The following is a 24,288-nucleotide window of genomic DNA, read 5'->3' as shown; positions in this document are numbered from 1 at the left end:
ATCAGTGGAATGCTGGGGCTCGGCCAGCCCTACAGCCCTCATCTCTCCCCCTTCTCTTTGCAGTCGCCTGGAGCTCAACGGCATCAAGTCCATCCCCCCAGGCGCCTTCTCCCCCTACAAGAAGCTGCGGAGGATGTAAGTGTGCAGCCCCTACCAGCTCACCCCAAACCCCAGCACCCTTCACCCTGCTGGCCACTGCATAAGCCTGCAGCCCCCCACTCCGACGGGCATGGGGCACTTGCTATGACATGGGTTCCCCACATGGCAGCACTGGGATGGGGTCTTGGATACCCCCATCTCTGTAGATTGGGTGCTGGGGGTGGTCCCCTGCACCCAGCAGGAGAAGGGGGCGCAAAGAGGTGAGAGAAGAAGGGACCAGGCCACCTTCTCCCTTTTGGTTTCAGAGACCTGAGCAACAACCAGATCTCGGAGATCGCCCCTGATGCCTTCCAGGGACTGCGCTCACTGAACTCCCTGTAAGTGCCCACCCCAGGGTGTGTGGGGTGACAGGGGGTGGGTGCTGTGCCTGTCGAACCATGCCCCACACTGCTCCCCCCCCATCCCTCTCACACTAGCCTTTCTGTCCCAGGGTGCTGTATGGCAACAAGATCACGGACCTCCCCAAGGGCGTCTTCGGGGGACTTTTTGCCCTGCAGCTGCTGTAAGGCGCTGGTAGCTGGGTGGGATGGTCTGCGGGGACACCGGGAAGCAGGGTTGAGGTCCCCAACACCCATGGTGCAGTGAAGGGGGTCCCCAGCCTCATCTCCCTCCTTCTCTGCCAGGCTCCTCAATGCCAACAAGATCAACTGCGTGCGGGCAGATGCCTTCCAGGACCTGCAGAACCTCTCGTTGCTCTCGCTCTATGACAACAAGATCCAGAGCCTGGCCAAGGGCACCTTCACCTCCCTGCGGGCCATCCAGACCCTGTGAGTGCCCACGCTAGCTCCAATGCTCGGGTGGACACCTGGGGCGGGAGGGAAGTGTCTCAGTGGGTAGCTGGGGCTGGAACTGGTGGTCACCTGCTGTCCCGGTGCAGGCACCTGGCCCAGAACCCCTTCGTCTGTGACTGCAACCTGAAGTGGCTGGCAGACTTCCTCCGCGCCAACCCCATCGAGACCAGCGGCGCCCGCTGTGCCAGCCCCCGGCGCCTGGCCAACAAGCGCATCGGCCAGATCAAGAGCAAGAAATTTCGCTGCTCAGGTGAGAGCCGTCCCTGTCCCCATCATGGGCGCACTGCGGCGTGGCTGTCCTCAGCCCCTGCCCCAGCCTGGTGTCTCTGTGCTCAGGGTGCTGATGTGCTTTTATTTTTTTTTTCCTGCAGCCAAAGAGCAGTATTTCATCCCAGGTAAGAGGAGGAGCCACATGCGTGTGTGCTTGGGTGTGTGCATGGTGCCCTTTCGGCCAGGCTGCCTGCAGGGGTGGTTGTGCCAGACCCCCACGGTCTGGGCCAGCAGGACCACACTGCATTTCCCATCATTTCTGGTTGCTGAGTTCCCAGGTGCCGCAGTAAGAGAAGTGCTGGGTACCAGGACGTGTTGCGGCATCTCCCATCATGCTGTTACCTGGATGGGCACAGAGGTGTCACCGGGGTCTGGCTCTGGTTGCAGGAGGCGGGAGGGTGGTGGGTAGCACAGCACCCCATGTACCCAGGACAAATATCCCCGTGGAGAAGCTGCTTTGGGCGTGGAGAGGAGTAGTACCTGCACGGCAGCTGGGATGAGGGGAGCTGGGGAAGAGACGGAGCTTGGCTGGGGGTGTGGGAGGATCAGAGGAGGGGAGGGCAGGCACAGCCCCCGTGCCTCTGCCCATGGGAGCCCACACTGCCCTCGCTGGCACACAGGGACGGAGGATTACCAGCTGAACAGTGAGTGCAACAGCGATGTGATCTGCCCTCCGAAGTGCCGCTGCGAATCCAGTGTGGTTGAGTGCTCCAACCTGAAGCTCACCAAGATCCCGGAGCGCATCCCGCAGTCCACGGCTGAGCTGTAAGAGCCTCCTCCCTCCCACCCTGCTTTTCCTCCTGCAGCTGGACCATCACTGGCCCTGGAGTTTGGCTCAGGGTTTGGCCTGTGCCAGACCCTTCGCAGACATCTCCTGAGCTTTTTTCCCTGCTGCCCACCCCAGGCGCCTGAACAACAATGAAATCTCCGTCCTGGAGGCCACTGGCATCTTCAAGAAACTGCCACATCTGAAGAAAATGTGAGTATTGGGCAGGCACAGCCCTGTCAGGAGTGCCAAGAGGCTGAGAAAGCACATGGGGGTCTTGGTGCCAGGGAACCATGGGGCGTGAAATGGGGGACACATGCTGACCTGAAGGTCCCCTGGGGGACTAGGCATCATGGGGTGTTTGGTGGGACCTAGAGGAGGCAGGGTTCAGGATGAGGTTTGGGCAGAGCCCACATCCCAGCCTGCTTTCCTCTCTCCATAGCAACCTCAGCAACAACAAGGTGTCGGAGATCGAGGATGGGGTGTTCGAGGGGGCTTCCTCCGTCAGCGAGCTGCACCTCACTGTCAACCAGCTGGAGTCTGTGCGGAGCGGCATGTTCAGGGGCCTGGATGGGCTAAGGACCCTGTGAGTCCCCCCTCTGCTGTGGGCACAGGGACGAGGACATCCCTGCTGCTTGCTACCCTGCCCTGCCCATGATCCTGGGCTGGTGCTGTCTGCATCACGTGCGGGGCCAGCTCAGGAGTGCTTTACCCATCTGCTGGCTGTATCCAGAGCTGGGGCAGGCGGGCGGGCAGGTTTTTGGCTGCTCAGGGACTGGCTCAGCCTCATCCTGCTGCCCAGCAGTGAGGTGGCACAGTCCGGGCACTGCCAAGGTGGGTTTCCCCCATGGCACCTGACCGGGTCATTAGGTCCCCTCGTCCCCTTCCCTCCGCAGGATGCTGAGGAACAACCGCATCAGCTGCATCCACAACGACAGCTTCACGGGGCTGCGCAACGTCCGCCTGCTCTCCCTGTACGACAACCAGATCAGCACCATCGCGCCGGGGGCCTTCGACACGCTACAGTCCCTCTCCACGCTGTACGTCTCGGGCCCCGGGGGACGATGCTCCCAGGCTGTCTTCATCACATCGGGAGGGCTGTAGGGGGTCTGCTTGCCCAGCGGCTGCTCAGGTGATGCCCTCATGCTCCCTCCCGTGTGCAGGAACCTGCTCGCCAACCCCTTCAACTGCAACTGCCAGCTGGCCTGGCTGGGGGACTGGCTGCGCAAGAGGAAGATCGTGACGGGGAACCCACGATGCCAAAACCCCGACTTCCTCCGGCAGATCCCGCTCCAGGACGTGGCTTTCCCCGACTTCAGGTGTGAGGAAGGTAACTCACGGGCCCTGCGGCGCTGGGGTAAGGGGGGACTGGGCTTCTCCTCTCAGGCTGGCACTGAGCTCCGTGTCCCAGCACCATCCCTGCTCCCGGGATGTTCAGCAGTGCCCCACGGCAAGCCACTAGCTCAGGGGTCCCTCAGCCCGTTAATGCCCTCCCCTAACGATGCAGGAATTTCATTCCCTGGTGCCCAGCCCTTAGGGCTGTACTGAGAACACCCGTGAGCTGCTCTGGAGCTGGGAGAGGAGTTTGTACCGACTGCACTGCATGGCCCTTGTATGTGGGCAGGTCCATGCCAGCAAACGCTGTGCCAAGAGCAGATGTGTAGGCAAAGCCCACCAGGATTCATCCTGCTCCTTCCCTCCTTCCCTTCCCAGCCCCGCACATGTGCCAGAGCTGGGCAGATGGAGCAGGCGGGGAGCACACGTGTTGAGAGAAAAGCCTTTTTTTTTAAAAAAAAATTTAATTTAGAACAGCTTTTGAGCCCTCTGGAAAATATTTACAAACAAATCATCATTTCTTCTGCTTTCCCTCCTCCACCACGTCAAAGACTGAAGGGTTGCATCCTGCGCCTTTCCTAACGGTGCGAGATAACATACAGTCATCCCAGGGACACCTCTCCCACAGGAGCCCAGTGCTGAGGTGGGGAAGAGGGAGCGCTGCTGGCTCCTCCGGTGCTCGGTGCAGGCACTGCTCCCACTATGCAGGGGCATCTGGGAGATGGGTGAAGGAGGTTATTTCATGAGGATTTGCAGGGCTGAGCGCCTTCTTCCACATCCTCATCTTTGCTGTCCCTGGGGCTGCATTTTTACTTGAAAATAGTGAAAATCAGAGCAGCCTTGAGCTGGCTGGTTGCATCCATCCTGGTGGGGCAAGTGGTTTCTGGGCACAGAAGTTCCTGCACTGCTGGCTCTCAGGTGGGCTGAGGCTGTTGCCTGCAGCACCCTGCTTTGGGGGCGAGGGGAGATGGTTGGCATGGGAGGGGAGCAGTCCTAGGCAGGCACAAGGCATCGAGTCCAGCCTCATGCGATGCCCGAGGGCTGGGCCCTGGTGACTTTGTGGCTCTCTGTGCCTGGTGCAGGTCAGGAGGAGACCAGCTGCATCCCCCGCCCCCAGTGCCCGCAGGAGTGCACTTGCCTCGACACCGTTGTCCGCTGCAGCAACAAGCACCTCAAGGCGCTGCCCAGGGGGATCCCCAAGAACGTCACGGAGCTGTGAGTGGGGAGCAAGTGCCCAGGCTCTCCCCTGCGACTGCCAGCGACTTTGCAGCTCTGGGTGGGGGAGTCTCTGCTGCGGGGCTGCAGATGTTGGGGCAGAGGTGCTCCCTCGCACAGCCCCATCCCAGCCCAGTAGTGGGAGCAGGAACCCCACCCAGCCAAAGGACCCTGTCAAGCCCTGAGCCCAGCAAGGAGCTCAGCAAGAGCCTCTCTGCTGACTGAGGGCTACCAAGGGTGTTGTGCAAGGGGGGTTGTCACACTTGGGTCCCTGCTCTTTGGCCCTTGGGAGGGGGCAGCATAGGACAGCCACCCCCTGCAGCTGTGGTCCCCAGGCAGCTGTGTAGCCCAGAGCTCTGTGGTCCCCAGCAGCCTGTCATCAGTGACAGGGCCAGGGTCACCCTGTCTCTGCCAGCTCCCCAGCCCCTCTCTGCTGTCACCTCTCACCATGGCTGCAGGGATGCTCTTGGCAGCCCCGACTCCGAGGACATGGGCAGCTTTGCCTGGGGTCAGCCACTCATCACCGTGGGTGTCAGGGAGATACCCAAGCAGCCACGCCAGGTCTGGATGTGCAGGCGCCGTGATGCCCATCGCTGCGAAGGGGGCTCTGCACCCGTCTGGGATGGGGGATGGCAGCAAGCCTGTGCGCAGGGGGTGTAGGCGCTGGTTGTGCACATGCATATGTATACCACCCCCTCACACCCCTGCGCTGTCTCGCACACCCCTCCTTTCTCTGCATCCTCTGCGCTCTCTCACACATGCCTTGGGAACAGTTACAGCCGCCCACGCTCACATCGGATGTGTAAATGCAGTAAATGGCTGGCTGCGCTTACACACGCAGGCTGCTGGGAGACTGCCCCCGGGGACCCGCACGCCCAGGCTGTGCTAATGCGCTCGCACGCCAGCTCCCCTGCCAGCCCAGGGGTCCCCCGAGAGCCCTGCGGGCCCTGGCTGCTGGGAGGGAGGTGATGCTGGAGGTGCTTCTCGCAGCCCAAAGTCCATAGGGGTGTCTGTGCAGGAGAAGCGGGAGGGCAGAGAGAGGGACCTCCTGCTTCTCACCACTCCAAGGTGCTTTTGTTCTCCCTTGCAGCTACCTGGATGGAAACCAGTTCACTCAGGTCCCAGGGCAGCTCTCCACCTTCAAGTACCTGCAGCTTGTGTAAGTAGCCAGAAACAGGAGCCCGGGCAGCCAGTTCCACTGCTGGGACCTGTGAGCAAGGGCAGGGGCTGTCCCCGTGGTGCGTGATCCTGAGGAGGGGCCTGGTGGCGTGCAGGGACCCCCGACATCCCTCTGTGTCCCCTCTCTGCACCAGGACACAGCTGGCTGGCAGCTCAGCCGCTGGGTGCTCACAGCCTCTGCTGGCGCTGGGCACGGGGCAGAGGGGGGACAGTGTCCTTGCTGCCATCACCCTGTGTGACAGCCCTGCTGCTCCCTTGGAGGCTGTGCCGTGCTGCTGTTTGCACCCCGATGCAGCTGAGAAGACAGGGGGGCAATGAGGGGGGACAGAGTGCAGCTCGCTCCAAGCCCTGGGGTTTCTATTTTCCAGCGATCTGAGCAACAACAGGATCAGCTCCCTGAGCAACTCCTCCTTCACCAACATGAGCCAGCTCACCACCCTGTAAGTGCGGTCCCTGCGGCGTGCCCCACCAGGCTGCAGCCCAGCTGAGCTGCAGGGGGGCTGTTCCTAGGGGACCTCAAAGATTGGGGGGTGCTGGGGGCAGCAGGGTCTCCCCCCTCCCTCCAGGCGAAGCTGTGGTTTGAGCTGGAGCTCGGGCAGGGAGAGCATGCAGCCATCCCTCCCCCTTCCCTTCCACAGGATCCTCAGCTACAACTCCCTGCAGTGCATCCCTCCGCTGGCCTTCGAGGGCCTCCGCTCCCTCCGGCTGCTGTAAGTACCTGCCCGTAGCCCTGCCCATAGCCCCGCTCGGTCCCTTCTCTGCTGTTGCCTGTGTCCCCGTGTCCCCTGTGCCTGCTTGGAGCTGGGTGCAGGCAGGTGAGCAGGGTACAGGCTGCAGGAGGAGCAAGGGGAGATGCATCAGTCTCTTGGAGCAGACGGTGCCTTTGCAACAGTGACAGCGTGGTGGGGTCCAGCTCTGCCACCCATGCCTGGACCTGTGGGGCGGGGGCAGCCCAGCTGGTCACAGTCCTTGCTGCCCACCCTGGAGCCGCGGGCCCTGCAGGACCCTCTGTTCTCTTGCAGGTCCCTCCACGGCAATGACATCTCCAGCCTCCCCGAGGGCATCTTTGCAGATGTTACCTCCCTGTCCCACTTGTGAGTATCTCCCACTCTGCAGGGTGTGGGGCTGGACGTAGGCTCAGGAGACCTTTAAAAACCACGGGGCTGAGCCCAGCTTCTCTGGGGGCTGGGCTGCCTCCTGTCCTCTTCTCTGAGCTGGTACTTGGGGCAGTGCTGTGCCGTGGCTGCCATCCCCGTCCTCAGCCCCCAGGCCTAGGTGTGCAGCTGAGCCTCCCAGTGCCCGTGGGATGGCCCTGTGGTCCTTGCTGGAGGTGGTGTGGGGGTCCCCCCCACACTGCCAGGTCCCCAGAGTCCCCTAACATGCAGATCAGGCTATGCAAGGTGCTGGCACAGCTGTGGGGTCGGCAGGGACTGCTCTCACCCATACCAGTATGTTGCCAGGGTGCTTCCCTGCAGCAGCCCCCCCAAATCTGTCATCAAGTATCGTCCTGCTGGTGCTGGTGTTTCAGCCCCTCTTTTAAGGAGCCTGTACGCCAGGAGCACAGTCCTGTACCCACTGCCTGGGGCAGGGGTTCACCTTTGCTCACAGTGACTTTTTGGTCCCATCCCTGTCCCTGCTAAGCTGTCCCCACCCACCTGCTGGTGGCTGGTCCTGCTCCTGGCATCCTGGGGAGGGGGTTGCCTGTTCCTCCAGCCTGCGAAGAGCATCTTGATTTCCAATCCTGGCCTCCCTGTGTGTTTTGGGAGCAGCACTGCTCGGTCTGGGCTTCCCTAGCTCTTCACTGATTTCCCTTGCTGAAGCGCGGTGCTGCCTTTGCCGCTGCCAGCAGGCGCTGCTGTTTGTGTCACCAGCCGGCGCTGTCGGTGCTGTAGGACCAGGTTTGGCAGCCCCAGCGGATCTGCTGTCCCTACCGCCTGCCTTCTCGGCTGCCGTCTCCTTCCTTTGTCACAGGTCTCCGACCCCCCATCGCCACTGACCTTTGCAGTGAAGGAGGATGCAAAGAGGCACCTAAACCCTCAGACTCCCACGTCGCCCGCTGCTCTCTGCCCTGCTCTGCTGCAGAGCAGAGCAACCCTCCCTCCTCCTCTCTCAGACCGATTCCCTGCTCTCCCCTGATGCTGGCCCCATGAGCTTTGGCCATGACCCACTGCTTGTCCCCAGCAGCCCGCTCCCGTGTCTCTGCCCTGCAGACTTGTGCGGCAGAGCCCAGGCTGGCCCCATAGCTCCCGTGCAGTGGTCCTGTTGTTTCTGCACAGCATGAAGGTGCTTTTCCCAGTTTGCACTGGGTCCAGGCAGCTTTGCCCAAGTGCTGGAGAGTGACTCCCAAGGATTTCCATATGGGCAGCAGAGAGCCCCAGCACGGAGCCACAGGGCACTGTGTGGGCTGTGGGTCTGGCAGCAGGGTGGTCTAACTGGGCAGCAATGTGGGGCTGTGTGCCCCAGTCCTCCCGCTGCGGGCAGCACCTCTGATGGGTCCAGAAATGGAGGAGCACTGGGTCCCCCCATCATGTGGCAACCCAGCCAAGTGTCCAGTCCCAAGGTCTCTGAGCCCGGTTCCCTCTGCAGGGCAGTGGGTGCAGTTTTTGCCTTTCCTCCCCCTGCAGAGCCATCGGGGCTAACCCCCTGTACTGCAGCTGCAACCTGCGCTGGCTCTCCAGCTGGGTCAAGACGGGGTACAAGGAGCCAGGCATTGCCCGCTGCGCTGGGCCCCCCGACATGGAAGGCAAGCTGCTGCTCACCACCCCTGCCAAGAAGTTCGAGTGCCAAGGTGAGAGGTGTCCGCGCTGTCCGTCCGTCCATCCGTGCCCTCCTCAGGCAGGGCAGCAGGTGTGATGGGGAGCCAGGCTGCCTCCTGCCCTCGCCTGGCAGTGATGCTCCATGAGTCTGGGGGACTCCAGCATTTCATCCATTGAGCTGCCTTGTGGAGTAGAGGGACGGGGATGCGTCTGTCTTCCTACCTGCTGGTGGCACGTCCCTGATGACCCAGCAAGCACATGACTGTCCCATTGCCTGCTGCACAGCCCTTTGATGGGGCAGGCTCTGCTCCCAGCTGTGGCTGGGGCTCTGCCCACCAGGTCGGTGCCCAAAAACGGATGCCTCCCCGTCACTCCCCACACTAACGTTCATCTCCACACCTCCTGTCCCACAGGCCCACCCGCCCTGAGCGTTCAGGCCAAGTGCAACCCCTGCCTCTCCAGCCCCTGCCAGAACCAGGGCACCTGCCACAATGACCCCCTCGGCTCCTACCGCTGTGCCTGCCCCAGTGGCTACAAGGTACCCTGGTCCCGGGGGTCCCCAGCACAGGGGGACCCATCCCTGCACAGGAGAAGTGGGCAGCGTGGGCCCCCTGGGGCTCACTGCCTGCAGGACTGTTCCCCCCTCCCTGCACACCGTAGTGCCCTGCCGAGTGGGACAGGGCAGGGGGAGAGGGAGACGGTGTTATGGCACCCTCCTTGCTCCCACCTCTCCCTCTTTCTGCAGGGAAGGGACTGCGAGGTGACACTCAGTGGCTGCTCCTCCAACCCCTGCGCCAACGGGGGGACCTGCCAGCCTCAGATGGGGGAAGGAGCTGGTTTCAGGTGAGTGCTGGATGGGAACCTGTGAAAGACCAGTGTTTGGGCAGCAGCACAGAGCCCCGGCATCCTACAGAGATAAAGTCTGGTGCTTCCTTTCCCTCCTGCATGCTCCCTGGGTCATGTAGCTGGGATATTGCGTTCACCCAGCAGCTCCAGCCTGTGCTGCCTGCTCTTTGCAGCCCTCTCTGCACCTCCTGCCAGCACCACATCAGCAGGGCTGAGTGCTGGCTCTGCTTCCCTGTGCCCCCAAGCCCTGCAGGCTCCTGGGCTCAGGGTAAAGGGGAGAGGGACTCCTGCTGCCACAGGAGGTATGGGGAGTCAGAGGGCAGTGGGATTTGGGGCTGGGATCGAGCTGCTGTGGCAGGGCTGACGGTGGAATGGGGCAGGATGCGGCCCTGGGGTCGCTGCCACTCACTGCGGGGCTGCCGTGGCCCCACATGACCCTCGCTACCCCGAACGCTTCAGCCCTTTCTGGGAACTGGGGCCCAATTAGTGGCCAAAAATAGACGGCAGGCTGGGGGCTGCCTCTCGGCTGCGTGGCCTCTCAGCCTGTTGTCGTGGCAACTCAGCATCCTCGATGCTTGCTCCTGTGGGGCTGTGCACTTGACACCCTCCCCTGCGTTCGGCAGAGGGACACTGAACCCTGCTCCCCAGAGCCTCCTGTCACACATGTGTGCTCTTCACCAAGATCTTGTGCTGGCGTTTTTGGGGGAACAACCCCAAAACACTCCCTTTCTCACCCCCTGACCTTGCCCCATGCCCCGCGGCAGGTGCCTGTGCCCGATGGGCTTCGAGGGTCCAAGCTGCCGCGCTGCCAGCGACCCCTGCAAGGAGCACAGCTGCCAGAATGGGGGCTCCTGCGTGCCTGGTGCCACCAACTACACCTGCCTGTGCCCTGCCCGCTACACAGGTACCCAGCCCAGCAGCTAGTCGTCCCCAAATCCTCATGAGCCTGGCAGGGGGATGTGCCCAGAGCTTCTCCTGAGTTTGGGTACACCCAACTGAGCCCCCATACCCTGGGATGCTCTCGGTGCCTGGCTTGGGCAAGAGCTCTCTCCGTCGGAGCAGAGCCTTGTGCCCATGGTGGTGCGAGCTGCAGGCTCTGCAGCTCCCTGCCTTGAGCTGAGCCCCCCATGGGCTCCCCCTGCCCTGCGGGGACCAGGGCTGCCCCTCTCATCCCAGAGCTGCTGGGCACACCCCGGCACCCCCTCTTCTGCCCTGCAGGGGATTTCTGTGAGCAGCCACCAGATTTCTGCTCGGCCGAGCTCAGCCCATGCCAGCACGGCTCCACCTGCATCACCACCAGCCAGGGGCCCAGGTGAGCCCCCCCGCCCTCCCCAAATCACTTTCTTCTGGCTGTCTGGTGGGGGAGATTTGCTTTTGGGGGGCTGCATCTCGTGGGTTTGAGGGCTGACAAGGGCACGGGGAGGGAGATGCCAGGAGGAGCAGGCGCCCACCGGCACAGCAGGGAAGGAAGGGGCGGCCATGAGCCCCCCGCCTGCCCCAGGTGCGAATGCGCGCCCGGCTACGTGGGGAGCAACTGCAGCGAGGACTTCAACGACTGCCAGGACCACCGATGCCAGAACAACGCCCGCTGCCTGGACGAGGTGAACGGCTACTCTTGCCTCTGCACTGAGGGCTACAGGTACGGCTGGGAAGACAGGGACACCGGGGATAGTGGGGACAGTTAAGTGTCACTGTGCAGGAGGGACCAGTCCTTGCTACCACATCCATCCATCCATCCATCCATCCATCCATCCATCCATCCATCCCCCACAGTGTAAGAAGAATGAGTTGGGCTGGGGGTGTGCGTCTCCAGGGATAGAGTCTAGGGGGAGCCAGTATCCCTGGGGAGGGACCCCAGGGCAGGGCTCAGCAGCCAGGCATCCCTCTCATGCTGCTGGCTGGAGAGCCTCCCTGAGGACCCCAAAACAGGGGGGTACTGTCAGAGCCCCATGGGGTGGTGGGCAGTGGGTAGGGTGCTTTCCCAGCCCCATGCCCAACAGCACCCTTGGCCCTGCAGTGGACAGCTCTGTGAGATGCCACCCCGCACTGCCGGCCAGCCTGGCCTCTGTGAGCGAGCTGAGTGCCAGAATGGGGCCCTGTGCGTGGAGCGGGGTGCCCATGCTCTCTGCCAGTGCCTGCCTGGCTTTGGTGGCCCCAAGTGTGAGAAGCTGCTGAGCGTCAACTTTGTGGACCGTGACACGTACCTGCAGTTCACAGACCTGCAGGACTGGCCCCGGGCTAATATCACCCTGCAGGTGAGGGCTGGTGGGGGTGTGGGGGCATCAGGGGGGTGGCATTGGGGGTGCTGCCCTAGGGATGTGGACTCTCGCCTCTCCCCCTGCCAGGTCTCCACAGCTGAAGGCAATGGTATCCTGCTGTACAACGGCGACAGCGACCACATGGCTGTGGAGCTGTACCAGGGCCACGTCAGGGTCAGCTACGACCCTGGCACCCACCCCAGCTCGGCCATCTACAGGTACCTACCACCCCTTCCCTGCTCGCTGGGGACCGCCACACCCATTGCATATGTTTAGGCGGTCCTCGGTGACCCAGCCATCCCCGCCAGCGCGGAGACCATCAACGACGGGCAGTTCCACACCGTGGAGCTGGTGACCTTTGACCAAATGGTGAACCTCTCCATTGACGGCGGCAGCCCCATGACCATGGACAACTCGGGCAAGCACTACACACTGAACAGCGAGGCCCCCCTCTATGTGGGAGGTAGGACAGGGGCCAGGAGGGCAATGGGGTGCATCCGGGTACACTGACAGCCCTGTTCTCCCCAGGGATGCCTGTGGATGTCAACTCGGCTGCCTTCCGCCTCTGGCAGCTCCTCAATGGCACCAGCTTCCATGGGTGCATCCGCAACCTCTACATCAACAATGAGCTGCAGGACTTCACCAAGACGCGGATGACGCCGGGGGTGGTGCCAGGCTGCGAGCCCTGCCGCAAGCTCTACTGCCTGCACGGCATCTGCCAGCCCGCCGGTGCCCAGGGCCCCATCTGCCACTGCGAGCCCGGCTGGGACGGGCCCCACTGCGACCAGCCCCGCGGCGGGCCCTGCCAGGGGCACAAGTGAGTGCCTCCGCCCCACTGGCTGCCCCGCAGCCAAGGTTCTGCTCCATTGGCTGGCCCACAGTGACCCTTTTTCCTACTGGCTGTCCTGCAGCCATAGTTCTGCCCCATTGGCTGCCCCACATTGACCCGTCTGCCCCACTAGCTGCCCCGCAACAGTGGTCCTGACCCATTGGTTGCCCCACAGTGACCCACCTGCCCCATTGGGTCTTTGGCTGCTCCACTTCACTGGCTCATCGGCTGCCCCTTCCTCATTGGCTGCCTCACCACAACTGCTCCACTCTATTGGCTCATTGGCTGCTCCTTCCTGATTGGCTGCTCCCCCCTGGCTACCCCTCTCGTCTTTGCCCTCTCCATTGGCTGTCCCTCCTCACAGCCTGCCCTGCCCACTGCTCCCATTGGCTGTGTGACACCCTCTCCTGGCACTGGGCCATGCCATCGTGGTGCCATGCCGTGACAGTACTGTGCCGTGGCAATGCCGCGCTGTGGCGGTGGTGCCGTGCTGTGCCACTAAGCACTGAGTTGTGCCAGGGCTGTACTGTGCTGGTGGTGCTGTGCCAGAGCCGTGCCAGTGCCGTGGCAGTGCTGTGCCACGATGGCTGTGCCATACCAGTGCTGTGCCGTGGCAGTGCCATGCTGGTCCCAGTGCAATACTGTGCTAGTGCTGGTGCCATGCCATGCTCGGTGCCAGAGGGCTGTGCATGCTGATACCATGCCGTACCGGCGGGTGCCTGACGGTACCGGGTGCCCGCAGGTGCGTGCATGGGCTGTGCCTGCCCCTCGACGCCCTCTCCTACAGCTGCCAGTGCCGCGAGGGCTACCAGGGTGCCCTCTGCAACCAGCCCACGGAGCCACCCGACCCCTGCCACCACCGGCCCTGCGTCCACGGCCACTGCCGCCTCACCCCAGGTGGCCAGCCCACCTGCGAATGCCACGGCGGCTACACCGGAGCCCTCTGTGACCAAGGTAGGTGCCAGGGAGCTGGGTGGATGCCCCAGGGTGCAGCCACACGCCGAGACGCCAGGCTGAGCATTGCTGTTCCACAGAGCCGGAGTGCCATGGGGAGCCGGTGCGGGACTACCACCAGGTGCAGCGGGGCTATGCCATCTGCCAGACGACGCGGCCGGTGGCCTGGGTGGAGTGCCGGGGGACCTGCGGCGGCCCCGGTGCCGGCTGCTGCACTGGGCTGCGGCTGCGGCGCAGGAAATACGCCTTCGAGTGCAGCAATGGCGCGACCTTCGTGGAGGAGGTGGAGAAGCCCAGCAAGTGCGGCTGCAGCCAGTGCCTGTGAGCGGCCACCGGCCCCGGACAGCCGGGGGGCCTGCGGGGAGCCCCCCCCCCCGCCCCCAAAGCCAAGGACCTCGCTTTGCCCTGTGGCCACGGTGCTGCTGTCTGGGTGTTCCCGAACCGCAGCTGCATCTGAGGAGCCCGGCGGAGGGTAGAGCTGTTGCATCTAGAGGGTTGGGGGGAAGAAAGAAAAGAAAAGAAAACAAAAGAAAAAAGAAAAGAAAAAAAAATCCCACAAACAAAAGCAAATGTGTAGATAGAGAATTTTTTAAGAACTGCAGCTACACAGATGTGTGGATACAGGGTGGGTGGTCTGTCCAGCTGCCCCCTGTCCACTCCCTGTGGCGTTCTGCCTTTCCCTTGACACAGCCCTGCAGCCATGGAGGGCAGCGCCTGTGTCCCCCTGCATGTCCCCTCCGTGGCAGCCCTGTCCCTTGCATCCAGCCTGGCGAGCCAGGGGTTTTTCCAACACCTGGGGCTGAAGCAGAAGGGGCCTGACATGGCAGAGCCTCGTGGGCCGTGGCTGGCAGAGGGCTGCATGGCGCAGTTGGCATCCCATGGTCATGGTGAGCCCCGAGCCTGGCTCCCCATCCTCTCCTCCAGCAGCCCTGGCCTCCCTGCTGAGGACCTGCCATGGCCCCTATGGCAGCTGCAGCGAGGAGCTCCTCAGTGCAGTGGCTGGGGTGCTGGAGCCCAAAGCACCCCAAATAATGTCACCAGCTCCATGGCTGCAGCCTGGTCTGCTGGTGGCACCCACCAGCTGTGCTTGCTGGCTGGGCTCTGGGGTGCACAGGGTATGGCTCCAGCCTGTTGCGGTGGTCAGGGCCACGCTGGGTGGAGCAGGACCAGGGTGGTCCCAGGGGTGCTGATCAGGGGCACAGGCAGTGGGGCACAGACATCTGGGGGGGCCCCAGCACCAGTCCTGCCCTATGCTGCGGAGTCCAGCGCTGTGCTGTTAACGCAGAGGGGGCCCCGGGTGCTGCCAGGACAGCCAGGCAGCTCTGCTCGGAGGTGGGAGCTGCACGGGGTGGCCCAGGAGCCCCTTTCCTTCAGGCTCAGCCCTGGCGGGGGGGCTCTGCAGCTGAGCAGAGGTGCCCCGTGTCCCACTGGCCCAGCGAGCGGGGGCAGGAGGCTGCTGGGACAGCTGGGGGTGTGGGTTTGCTGTGCCCATATGTGGGTTTGCTTGAGCCTTATGGGTGCTGGGGCCAGTTGAAGAGGCTGAAGATGCCCAGGGCTGCAAGCCTGGAGCCTACACTGCTGCCAGGGCAGGTCCCACCAGCTCCTGGACTCAGGTGCCAGTGCCCAGGCAGCACCTCTCCAAAGCCCGCCGTGCCAGGGGATGTGCTGGGCTGGCGTGGGAGCAGGGTCAGTGTAGCTGCCGGTGCAGCACGGGGAGCCTGTGCTGGGGTACTGCACGCACCCAACCTCCGCAGCAGCATCGCTTCTATGCCCATGGGGGCTGAGGATGGCGGGGGTCCAACCTGGGACACTGCACGCAGCTGGACAGTGTGTCACCACGTCACTCGGGTGGACAAACTCATCCCAGGGCTACAGCCCTGGCTCTCTCCTTTGCACCGCACCAGTGCATCAGCTTCAGGTCCACACCACCGGCTGTGGACAGGCTCCAGGCATCTCCACTGGGTGCATCTGGCCCTGCGGGTGCCATCACCATCGCTGCTCACCACCGGCATCCAGGATGTTCCCACCACCATGGGGATGTGTTTCTGCCACAAATACCCTTTCCACAGGAGCCACCTCTGCCGCACAGAGGAGCCGGGATGCGTCTCATTTTGCCCATGGCCCGGACGGGGCTTGGTTGTGTTGTGTTTCTGTTATTGCTGTAAGCTAACCGCTAAAGTATCTCTTTATACAGAATACTTACAGATTCTAATATATATTTGTATTTCATTTTGTTATAGTATTTTTATATGTTCGGGGTCAACAAATGATGTTTTCTTTTTGTTTACAGATGCTACTGGGCAGGAAAATGACGGTGGTTTTGTTTGGCCCGTGGGGTTTGTGTGTGTCACTGTTGAAGACGCTGGTTTGTACTAGGCTGGCGAGGGAGGCGCTGAGCATCCTTCCGCTGGCAGAGGCTGTATTGTTTTAGGAGATGTTTGGTATTGTCTATGTTGTCTTCCACGTGAACATGACATTTATTCATTCAGAGGCTTGGCCTCTTCTTTCCTGGAGGGGAGAAGGGGGCAGCTGGCGCTCAGGAGCTGCTGGGCATACAAGGAGGTGGCACAGGCTGGGGAGATGGTTGGTCCTGCCATGGGTGATGATTTGCTACTCCTGGGGCAGCCCTGGCCACCTCTTTTGGCCAGCACATCGCCCACGTGGCACTGGGACATGCAGCCCCGGGCTGAGAGCTGAGGCTTATCCATACAATGCCTTGCAAAAGGAGCTGTCACTGCCTGGGCCGTGCGTAGGGCAGCATGAGAAGCTGAAGGGCCCGGTGCCTGCTGTGGGGATGGAGCAGGGCAAACTGGGCACCTGTAACTCTTTGAGGAAGGGGAGAGGGGGCCTGGGCAGCAGTGCTCAGGAGCACCAAGGGGTTGCACTGTTTGTGCCACAAACACAAACCTGCACCCAGAGAGTGCCAGCCTGCTGCTCCCTCTTGTGCACTCACTCACCTTCACCGATCCCCAGTTATCACACCAAACAAACGCTGATATCAAAGAAATGTTTAATAAGCTGCAATAAAATACGGACCTTTAGAAAGCTCATAGGGTGAATATCAACAGTGGAGGAAGAAAAGAAAACAAGGTGGTGGGAATCCTTGAGGAGTTCAGATCTGAGTCAGGGACCTTTTACCTGGAACAAGAACACAACTTCTTCCATAGGCTAGGATGAAATAAAAGACAGGAGCACAGAGTTCACAAAATGTCAACATTTAGAGAGTCGATACATATTCAAAGTTCAAATGACCCAGCTCTTATAGCTATACATATTGATTTAAAGCAACTTAATATAATTTTCTTTTCTTTTTTTTTTTTTTTTTATATACACTTTCAAAGGTTTGTCAGGTGAGGTATGTAAACATTATCTAATGGAAACCCCTCTCCACATTTCCAACCGAGAATTCACAGCAGACAGTTCATTTTCCCAACTCACGACGCAGTACTTCCCGCTCCCCAGAGCAACTGGGAATGCCGCCCCGAGCCACGACTCTCCCGGGCACAGTCACCGGCTCCCATTCCCCACCGCTGGTCTGTACAGTTCACATTGCTCAGGCTCAAACATACAGTACCGGACAGGAGGACTTTTCAGCTCAGTGTCTAAAATTCATATAGAAAAAAAACAGAGAAACAAAACTCTCCCAGGGAAGCAGACACAGATGAACGAAAAAATTTGCCATCAGGGTGGAGATAATATTTAAACGTTGAGCATCTTATAAAAGAAAAAATTACTGGGTTGTTGTTGCCTTTTTTCCCTTTTTTTTTTTTCTTTTTTTTTTCTTTTTACACACCTGTTCCCAGGGCAAAGGAAGCATGGGGCTGGTGAAGGGTCCTGTGAGGCTGGGACCTGGCAGCACTCCCCGCTCCACCCTCCAAAGTCAGGGACACATCAGCATAAAAGCAGCAACGATCCTGCTGATGCTGCCCCAGCCAGGCTGGGCAGAGGGCACAACCAGCAAACACTTCCAGGCAAAAAAGGGCTTTAAAAAAAAAAAAAAGAAGAAAATTCCAACCCCACTTAGGAAAAAACCAACCAAATGACCTCAAACTCCCTAGAAGGAGAATTAAACCGGCAGAATAGTATACAAATAAGCAAACAACCTTCTGGAGCTGGCACTGGGATTGTAACGGCAACAGCCGTGCGCTCCTGTGGGTCACCCATACCTGCAGGAAGAGCAGGAGCCCCGAAGGCAGCTGCTCACTGCAGTAATTTGCTAGCGGGAGTTTGCTATCGACAACTATCTACCCTACCTCAGCTGTTTTGGGGGGGTTCCTTGGGGGTCACAGCAGCCCCCACCTCCTGCATCCCTGGGGACACCTCCTTGGACATCCCCAGGCCAAGAGACAACCCACCCAGGCCATGCTGGACCAAGCCCCCGCTGGGAACGGGGTTATTCCCACCCGGCCCTGAGCCCTGAGAGCCCCTGCCATCGAAGCAGACATTATTACTACAAATCTTATTGCTTGCAGTGCCCCCGCCCCAGGGAACGGCCATCCCGGCCGGCCACGGGAGCTCACTGCCTCCCCGAGGACCGTGGCCATCAACCAGGTCTGACATCATCAAAATGAGATGAAGAGAAAGAGTTAATGCTTCAACTTTGATGTGACATAAAAAACCCAAACCAAACACCAGCACCACCCCACCCCACCCCATACCATCCCGGTCCCCCCATGCAATAGCCAGCCCTTTGGTTGCGGCACGCTGGGCGATACAGCCCCACCAACCGACACACCAGTCAGAACGAGAACCTGTGGAAAGCCCATGAAATAAATATTTTAAAAAAACTATTTACAATATTAGATCTGTGAGCATGAAGTGAGAGAAAAATGCTTTTTCCTGCCCCAAAAAAGCTTAAAAAGTAGGTTAGCATCCTGCCGCCTAGCACAACACTATCTTACATGGAACCTACACATAATATATATTCACATTTCATTTTAAAATTAGGTACTCTTACAAACAGACTTAGAAAACATTGGCTAGCAACGCAGCCCGAGGGATCACCTGGCCTCCGGACCCATGCCACGAACGCCGGCCGGCTGCCCCCCAGCTCCTCCGGCTGCCCCCAAGCTGCCAACGTGCCCTGAATCGAAACTGCCAGCTGCCCCCCGCCCCCGCTGCCCTTCGGGGAGGGGGTGGAAGTGCTCGTGAAAGAAAGGGCTTGTCCGTGGGGAGGGGAAGAGGAAGGATGGGGACCGTGATTTCTGCTAAGCCTAGGGGTGAGCTTAATACAAACAAGAACTCCTGAGAACATCTTAGAACAGATGGATTCAATTCACAACCACCAAGCTAAAGGATGGGCCGAACGGACGCTACACGACACAAGGGGTGGGGGACACGCGCGATGTGGGGACACTGTAGCCTCCTCGTTTGCTCAAAAACCCTACCACTACAGGAAAAGCTGCAGCGGCATTCGCTGGCAGGGGGGAGCCTACCTCCGCCTCGCTCCCGGGCTGTCCGGGCGTACAGCCCAAGGATGCGGACCCGAGGATGCCTTGGCTGGGGCTCAGCCCTCTCGCCCCGGCATGACTGCTGGCGGAGGAAAGGCGAGAAACTGAGCCGGACGGCAGCACGCGCTTCCCTGCTGCCCCAGGCACTGCCCATGCCTATGGGAGGCTGGGAACTGTGGCTCTCCCAGTTGCCTTCAACTGGGAATGCAGCTGTCAGGCTGAAAGAACACGAGCTGCAGAGAGAAACTGTCTATCAGCAAGTCTCGAAAACAGGGCAGCGGTACATCCACGTCCTTCTGAGACGGCGTCTCTATTTCCCGGGAGGTTACTACGGGCTGGCAGAGCTTTCGTCAACACAGGCCTTTCCAGAGGCGCCGGGCGAGTGGCTGGGATGTGGGCTGGGCTGCAGCTTTGCTCATTGACAGGCTGGCAAAAAGCAGCTTGGGCAGCCCACCAGCCCTTTGGTCCAGCACCGCATGGCTCCCCCAGCATGGGAGGGATGGGGACATGGAGAGCAGTGGGGACAAGTTCATCCCGCTCTGTCAACTCGTGGAGGGTGATCGGCAACACAGCGGGAAGTTTGCCAAAAGGGTCAGTGCTGGCTAGCCAGCTCTTTGGAGAAGGTTTGCTGCAAATGTGTCTCACTCAACAGGCAGTCGAACACAGAAACACCACTGCACGCAGCAAACACAAGCAAAAAGGACCTTGTTAGTGATGAATTAGTGCTGAATATAAACACGCGCACACCTTGGATATACTGCACGCACCCTGTCAGCAGAGAAACCTGTTCCAGGCCTAGCATTGCTAGACAAGAACCTAACAGCTACAGATAGAAGGAGCCATCCTGGGCTCAAACTGCTCTTGCTGCAGCCCTCAACCCTCAACAGGTAACTTTTGACTCTGAGCTTGGCAAACTGAGCCCCTCCCAGAGGTTAGGCAAGATGGATGGTTCCTGACCGGTGAAGTGTGAAGACCCAGAGCTGCCGATGACAAGGTGAGAGAGGAAAAGGTTACCATGTGAATGAGAGAGTGGGGCTGGCAGCAAAGGGACAGTAAGGACATCTGCAGAGATGCAGAGCCAAGAAGATGCTGCTCCTGGTACACGGACTGGGGAGCTGGGATGAAGACTAGTTTCAAGACTAGGATGAGAAAGTGGCCAGCAAGGAAAGCCGAAGTAACTGAAAGAGGAGAGGTCTGTTTTGTGGGACACAGCATTTGTGCTGAAATCCAGAGCCGAAGAAGCAGAGCAGGGAGCTGTGGGGTGGCCCAGAGGAGGAGGAGCGCAATGAGGCTGCGGAGCTGAGGATGGCACTGTGGTAGTGCCAGTGGGCAGCTCTGCACTGTAGCAAGTGGAAACGCGCTCCAGGCCTGTGTGGAACGAGGCAGTAAGTCGTGTTGCTTATTTCCTTCCATTCATTACGATTGTCTGCAGCTCCCTGTGCATCCCTTGCACTGCATAGAAGCTGCATTTGTTGGAAACAGGCCGCTCTAAAGCAGGGGCCGTGCCTCAGCAGCACACCTCACCGCTGCCTCACTGCAGAACGAAGAGAAATGAGTAGTGCATGCCCCAAGTCATTAACAAAGAGCAACAGGTTATATGTATGGTATTACCTCTACTTATTTTTGTGTCTCTTGTGTGCTAGCTGAAACGTGGCTGCTCAGAGAGAGAATTGGGAAGTAAATTGGGAAGAGAGGAATGCAACACGAGGACTAGGAAAAAAAAAAGGAGAAAAAATGCAAACATCTGAGCACTGACAAAGAAAATGGAGCTACCCAGGCAATGCCACCCCACCAAGCAGTCACCTCACATGCAGACCCTTTAATTTGCTAGCAAATTGGAATTTAATTTTCTAGCAAATTACAGCATGTGTCCTTCCTGCCCCAAAATAAAGCACTCACAAAAGCAACTGTGAAGCACATTAAAAGCAGGTCTTGGAGCCTGCAAGACCTGGCAGCTACTACTGGTGTCAAGTGGAGCATGCACACAGGAGAGGCAGGGGGGCCAAAGACACCATCTCCTGGAGCAGTGACAGAAAGGAAAGCAGCCCGGCAAGGAGCTGGGGGTTTCCTCAGAGCAGAAAGCCTTAGTGCTTTTCTACCCGGCCTACCTCACCCCTGGGGCATCCTGCCCTCGGGGAACCCAAAGGATTGCACAAATCTCTCATTCAGAGAACTTGTACTAAAGCACCAATATTCCCGCCTCGAGGTGGGCTGGAGAGGTCATGCCCCAAGTGCTTGCTGCAATAACTCAGCCACAGGCGATGGCTTCACCCCACCCGTCCCTGGGCGAACAAGCCTGCTCTCCATAAAAACTACCTGCACGAGTTAAACACACCACCCAGCGCAGCAGTTGTGGGAGGAAACGTTCCTGCCAGCTTCTCACAAACAGCACAATGTAGAGAAGAATCACTCCAGTTTTCCTCAAAATTGTAATTTTTAAATAAGGGGGAGTTGTTGGAAGTAAAGGAGGAGGCAGAGAGCGGAGCAGCTCTGAGCAGGGTTTACATGCCCAGCTGGGGAGAGCCCTGCAGAGGCTGTAGTGACAGGGGCTGGTTCCAGGGACAGCAGAGCAGGGAGCCAGGGGGGGCCCTGCTGACAAGACCCCAGACCTTCTCACCCCCAGGAACAGCCCAGCTCAGCACCTCCTGCACATCCGCGGCTCCTTGTCCCTGCAGATGCCCAGGTGCTGCTCCGCCATCTGCCCACCTGAGCCAGGCACCCAGGAGGGACATGCAGCACACGCCTGGCCTGGGCCAGTCCCAGGCAGCAGTCTGGGGCAATTGTATTTAAAAACCCTCAGAATTATTTGCTTTCTCTTCATTTGCTTTCTGAAGACAAGAGTAACAATCTTGGTAATGTTTCAAACTGCAAGAGGGTAGATTCAGATTAGATGTTAAGAAGAAATTCTTCACTGTGAGGGAGGTGAGACACTGCGACAGGCTGCCCAGAGAAGCCGTGGCTGCCCCCTCCCTGGAGTGTTCAAGGCCAGGTTGGATGGGGCTTGGAGCAACCTGGTCTGGTGGAAGGTGTCCCTGCCCATGGCAGGGGGTTGGAACTAGATGGTCCTTAAGGTCCCTTCCAACCAAAAGCATTCTGTGATTCTATGATAATACACAGCCCAGCCCAGAACCCTCTTTTCAGCCCCATCGGGACAAAAAAACACACCCTCTGCCTTTCCTCATTAAAGGGTACAGAAATTCAGATTTACACCTACGAGGCACAGCCCAACTCCTGTTAAAAAAGTCAGTAGAGTTTCCGCACAGATTTTTTGAGTGTTACTTTTTGCGCAGGACTTTCTGGATCTAATGTGGCAAAGCCAGGGCTTGCTGAATGCCTCTGGCATCCCCCAGGGAGGGACAGAGCTGCTGGCTGAAGGTGATCAGAGCCTGGGACAAGCTGCAGGCACTTTCAGTCTCAGGCCACATTGCCTGCACACTGTCCAGCATGGCCAATGCCACCTCACTCCCTCCTGGAGCCCTGCGACTCCTATAGCATCTGCTGAGAGGGCTTCATCCACGGGGACCTGCCTTCAGCACAGGAAATCTCCATCCAACTAAGCTGAAACACAGCAGTATGACAGAAAACTACAGACTGAGACTGGAAATGCAAAAAGGTGGGAGGAATATGGTTGTCCTTTCAGTATGTCTGATTTCTACCCGTGATGGGTCCTGGCCATTCCTCTCTGGAGCTGACGCCTGGCAGGGACACTGCCAGGAACCTCAGCGTGCTGATCCCACCACCACTAAGCCAAGCAGTGCGCACCGAACTGGGACAGATGCCCAGATGCTGGTCTGCTCCCACACCAGTGTGACGCCACCTCCCACCCTTGCCATGCTGAGCTAACTGGTGCTGGTGGAGCCCCAGGGTGCAGCAAGGCAGCTGGGAGGCTGGAGCAGCAGCACCCCATCCAGAAAGCTTCTCTCCACTTGCTTTGTCGAGGTTTTCATCCCAGAAGCACGGAATATGGACAGCAGAGCAGCCTGCATTTATGAGCGGCTAAAAAATGAGAGAGCAAGAAAGAGGGAAAGCCCCGAGGAGCGCTCGGTGTGTGGTGCCTCGCACGGCTCTGCAGGCACAGCCCGGCGCAGGCGCTTCAGGAGCGATGGTAAAGGACGGAGAAAGAGGGGTTGTGAAGGCTGGGGAAATGGGGGTTCACTGCCAGGGAGCAGCATGAAGAACGGAGGTAAGAGGGGTGCTCACACGCATGCCCAGCCCAGGGGAAGGAGGGAAATCCCGGGCCCATGTGCATGTGGAGAGGCTGCCCCAGCCGGAGGTTAGAGGAGGACCGTAAGTACGGATGGAGAAGCAAGAGGGAAAGACAACCTGTAAGAAAGGTACAGATCAGTCATTTAACTGCCATCAGTGCCCTCCTGCCTCACACCTCTCCTGAAATGCTTTTAAATCTTTTCTGATGGAATGTTTGACATATTTAATGCATGCAGTAAAAATTAAAGTAATAGATAACTTCATATTAATCTGTACAGGGACTGACAGGCTAGATTTAATCACTTCCTAGCTGTTCAGAGAGTTAACTTATTCTAGCATGATTCAAAGGAAAGGTAAAGGATTTTTTTTTTTAAATCAGCCATTTCATAGTAAGAGAAAAATGTGCCGCAGCCTCGTGTGCGTCAGCGCTGGGGGAAGGGAATACCTGCAAGAGCGCCAGAGGTGCTCTGCGAAGGGCGTGCGAATCTCAAACGACTTGTTTCATCCTCTGTACTAAATGGGTACAATGAAAGATTTAAAGAGGGTTATCTGCTTTCCACCTCCAGCCCATGGGGTTTGGGATCTGGGGTTCAACGCCAACCGTGAAAAGCAATTCCCATGGCAGCCAAGCCCTCTCTGGCCTCTGCCCCCAGGGCAGGCATCTCTCAAACACGTGGCCTGCCCCGGAGCCTTGCTCTGAGTGGGGACAAGGAGCTGAGCAAGGACCAGCAAGCGGCTGTTGAAGGTCAGGCGACCCCAGAGCCCGAGCGGTGCTCTCTCGGGCGTTGCTGTTTCCTGCGTGGGAGGAGGCTTGCATCGGGATTCATGCAAGTGCACTTTGTGCAGCAATGCAAAAGTGAAGCCGTGGAGGTGCAATGGCTGAGCAGGGTCCTTTCCCCGAGCACAGACCGCAGCGGTCCCTTCTCAGCCGCTGATCATCTCTGCCCGGCAGAGCCAGCACAGCCACACGCTCTGTGCACTTCTAGCAGGTTTTTCTCAGAGATGCTAGGCACCATGACCCTCTTCTGCCACTGCAGACCCCCAGCTGGCTTTTAAACGTGCTGCAGAGGCTTGCAGAGGAGCCCTGCAAAGGTGTCGCGCAGGACAGGGTAGAGGCTTGGCTTTCAGACTCCACAGCACCAGACACAAGCAAGGACAATCCAACCGCACCTTGCTAGTAAAAGGATGAAATGCAAATTACGGTAAAAAATAAACTTAAGTCAGTCCCTTATCCCAACTGTATTCCAACTGCAAATCCTGGCTGAGGAGGGTGC

At 59.2% G+C, this 24,288-nt stretch overlaps 1 protein-coding gene across 2 annotated transcripts in view; it reads left to right on the top strand.

The window, feature by feature from the left end:
- Positions 1-13,683, top strand: part of SLIT1 (slit guidance ligand 1) — a 61,061-nt gene extending 47,378 nt beyond the window's left edge. Inside the window, exons 10-37 of one of the 2 annotated variants that reach the window (XM_086467250.1) lie at positions 64-135; positions 405-476; positions 590-661; positions 783-926; positions 1,037-1,200; positions 1,322-1,345; positions 1,841-1,985; positions 2,125-2,199; positions 2,429-2,572; positions 2,883-3,026; positions 3,150-3,316; positions 4,404-4,536; positions 5,627-5,695; positions 6,084-6,155; positions 6,354-6,425; positions 6,738-6,809; positions 8,340-8,503; positions 8,885-9,009; positions 9,217-9,314; positions 10,082-10,221; positions 10,536-10,629; positions 10,819-10,956; positions 11,335-11,572; positions 11,663-11,793; positions 11,884-12,038; positions 12,104-12,392; positions 13,147-13,358; positions 13,439-13,683. In XM_086467250.1, coding sequence (XP_086323376.1) covers positions 64-135; positions 405-476; positions 590-661; positions 783-926; positions 1,037-1,200; positions 1,322-1,345; positions 1,841-1,985; positions 2,125-2,199; positions 2,429-2,572; positions 2,883-3,026; positions 3,150-3,316; positions 4,404-4,536; positions 5,627-5,695; positions 6,084-6,155; positions 6,354-6,425; positions 6,738-6,809; positions 8,340-8,503; positions 8,885-9,009; positions 9,217-9,314; positions 10,082-10,221; positions 10,536-10,629; positions 10,819-10,956; positions 11,335-11,572; positions 11,663-11,793; positions 11,884-12,038; positions 12,104-12,392; positions 13,147-13,358; positions 13,439-13,683 — 3,670 coding nt within the window. Of the gene's footprint in view, positions 1-63; positions 136-404; positions 477-589; positions 662-782; positions 927-1,036; positions 1,201-1,321; positions 1,346-1,840; positions 1,986-2,124; positions 2,200-2,428; positions 2,573-2,882; positions 3,027-3,149; positions 3,317-4,403; positions 4,537-5,626; positions 5,696-6,083; positions 6,156-6,353; positions 6,426-6,737; positions 6,810-8,339; positions 8,504-8,884; positions 9,010-9,216; positions 9,315-10,081; positions 10,222-10,535; positions 10,630-10,818; positions 10,957-11,334; positions 11,573-11,662; positions 11,794-11,883; positions 12,039-12,088; positions 12,393-13,146; positions 13,359-13,438 lie in introns of both variants that reach the window. The other variant, XM_086467248.1, reaches the window with a different exon arrangement.
- Positions 13,684-24,288: the final 10,605 nt, after the last annotated feature.

The sequence above is a fragment of the Leptosomus discolor genome, chromosome 6 (assembly GCF_034619465.1).
Source record: "Leptosomus discolor isolate bLepDis1 chromosome 6, bLepDis1.hap2, whole genome shotgun sequence".
Classification (NCBI taxonomy): domain Eukaryota; kingdom Metazoa; phylum Chordata; class Aves; order Leptosomiformes; family Leptosomidae; genus Leptosomus; species Leptosomus discolor.
This window is presented reverse-complemented; position numbering and strand designations above follow the sequence as displayed.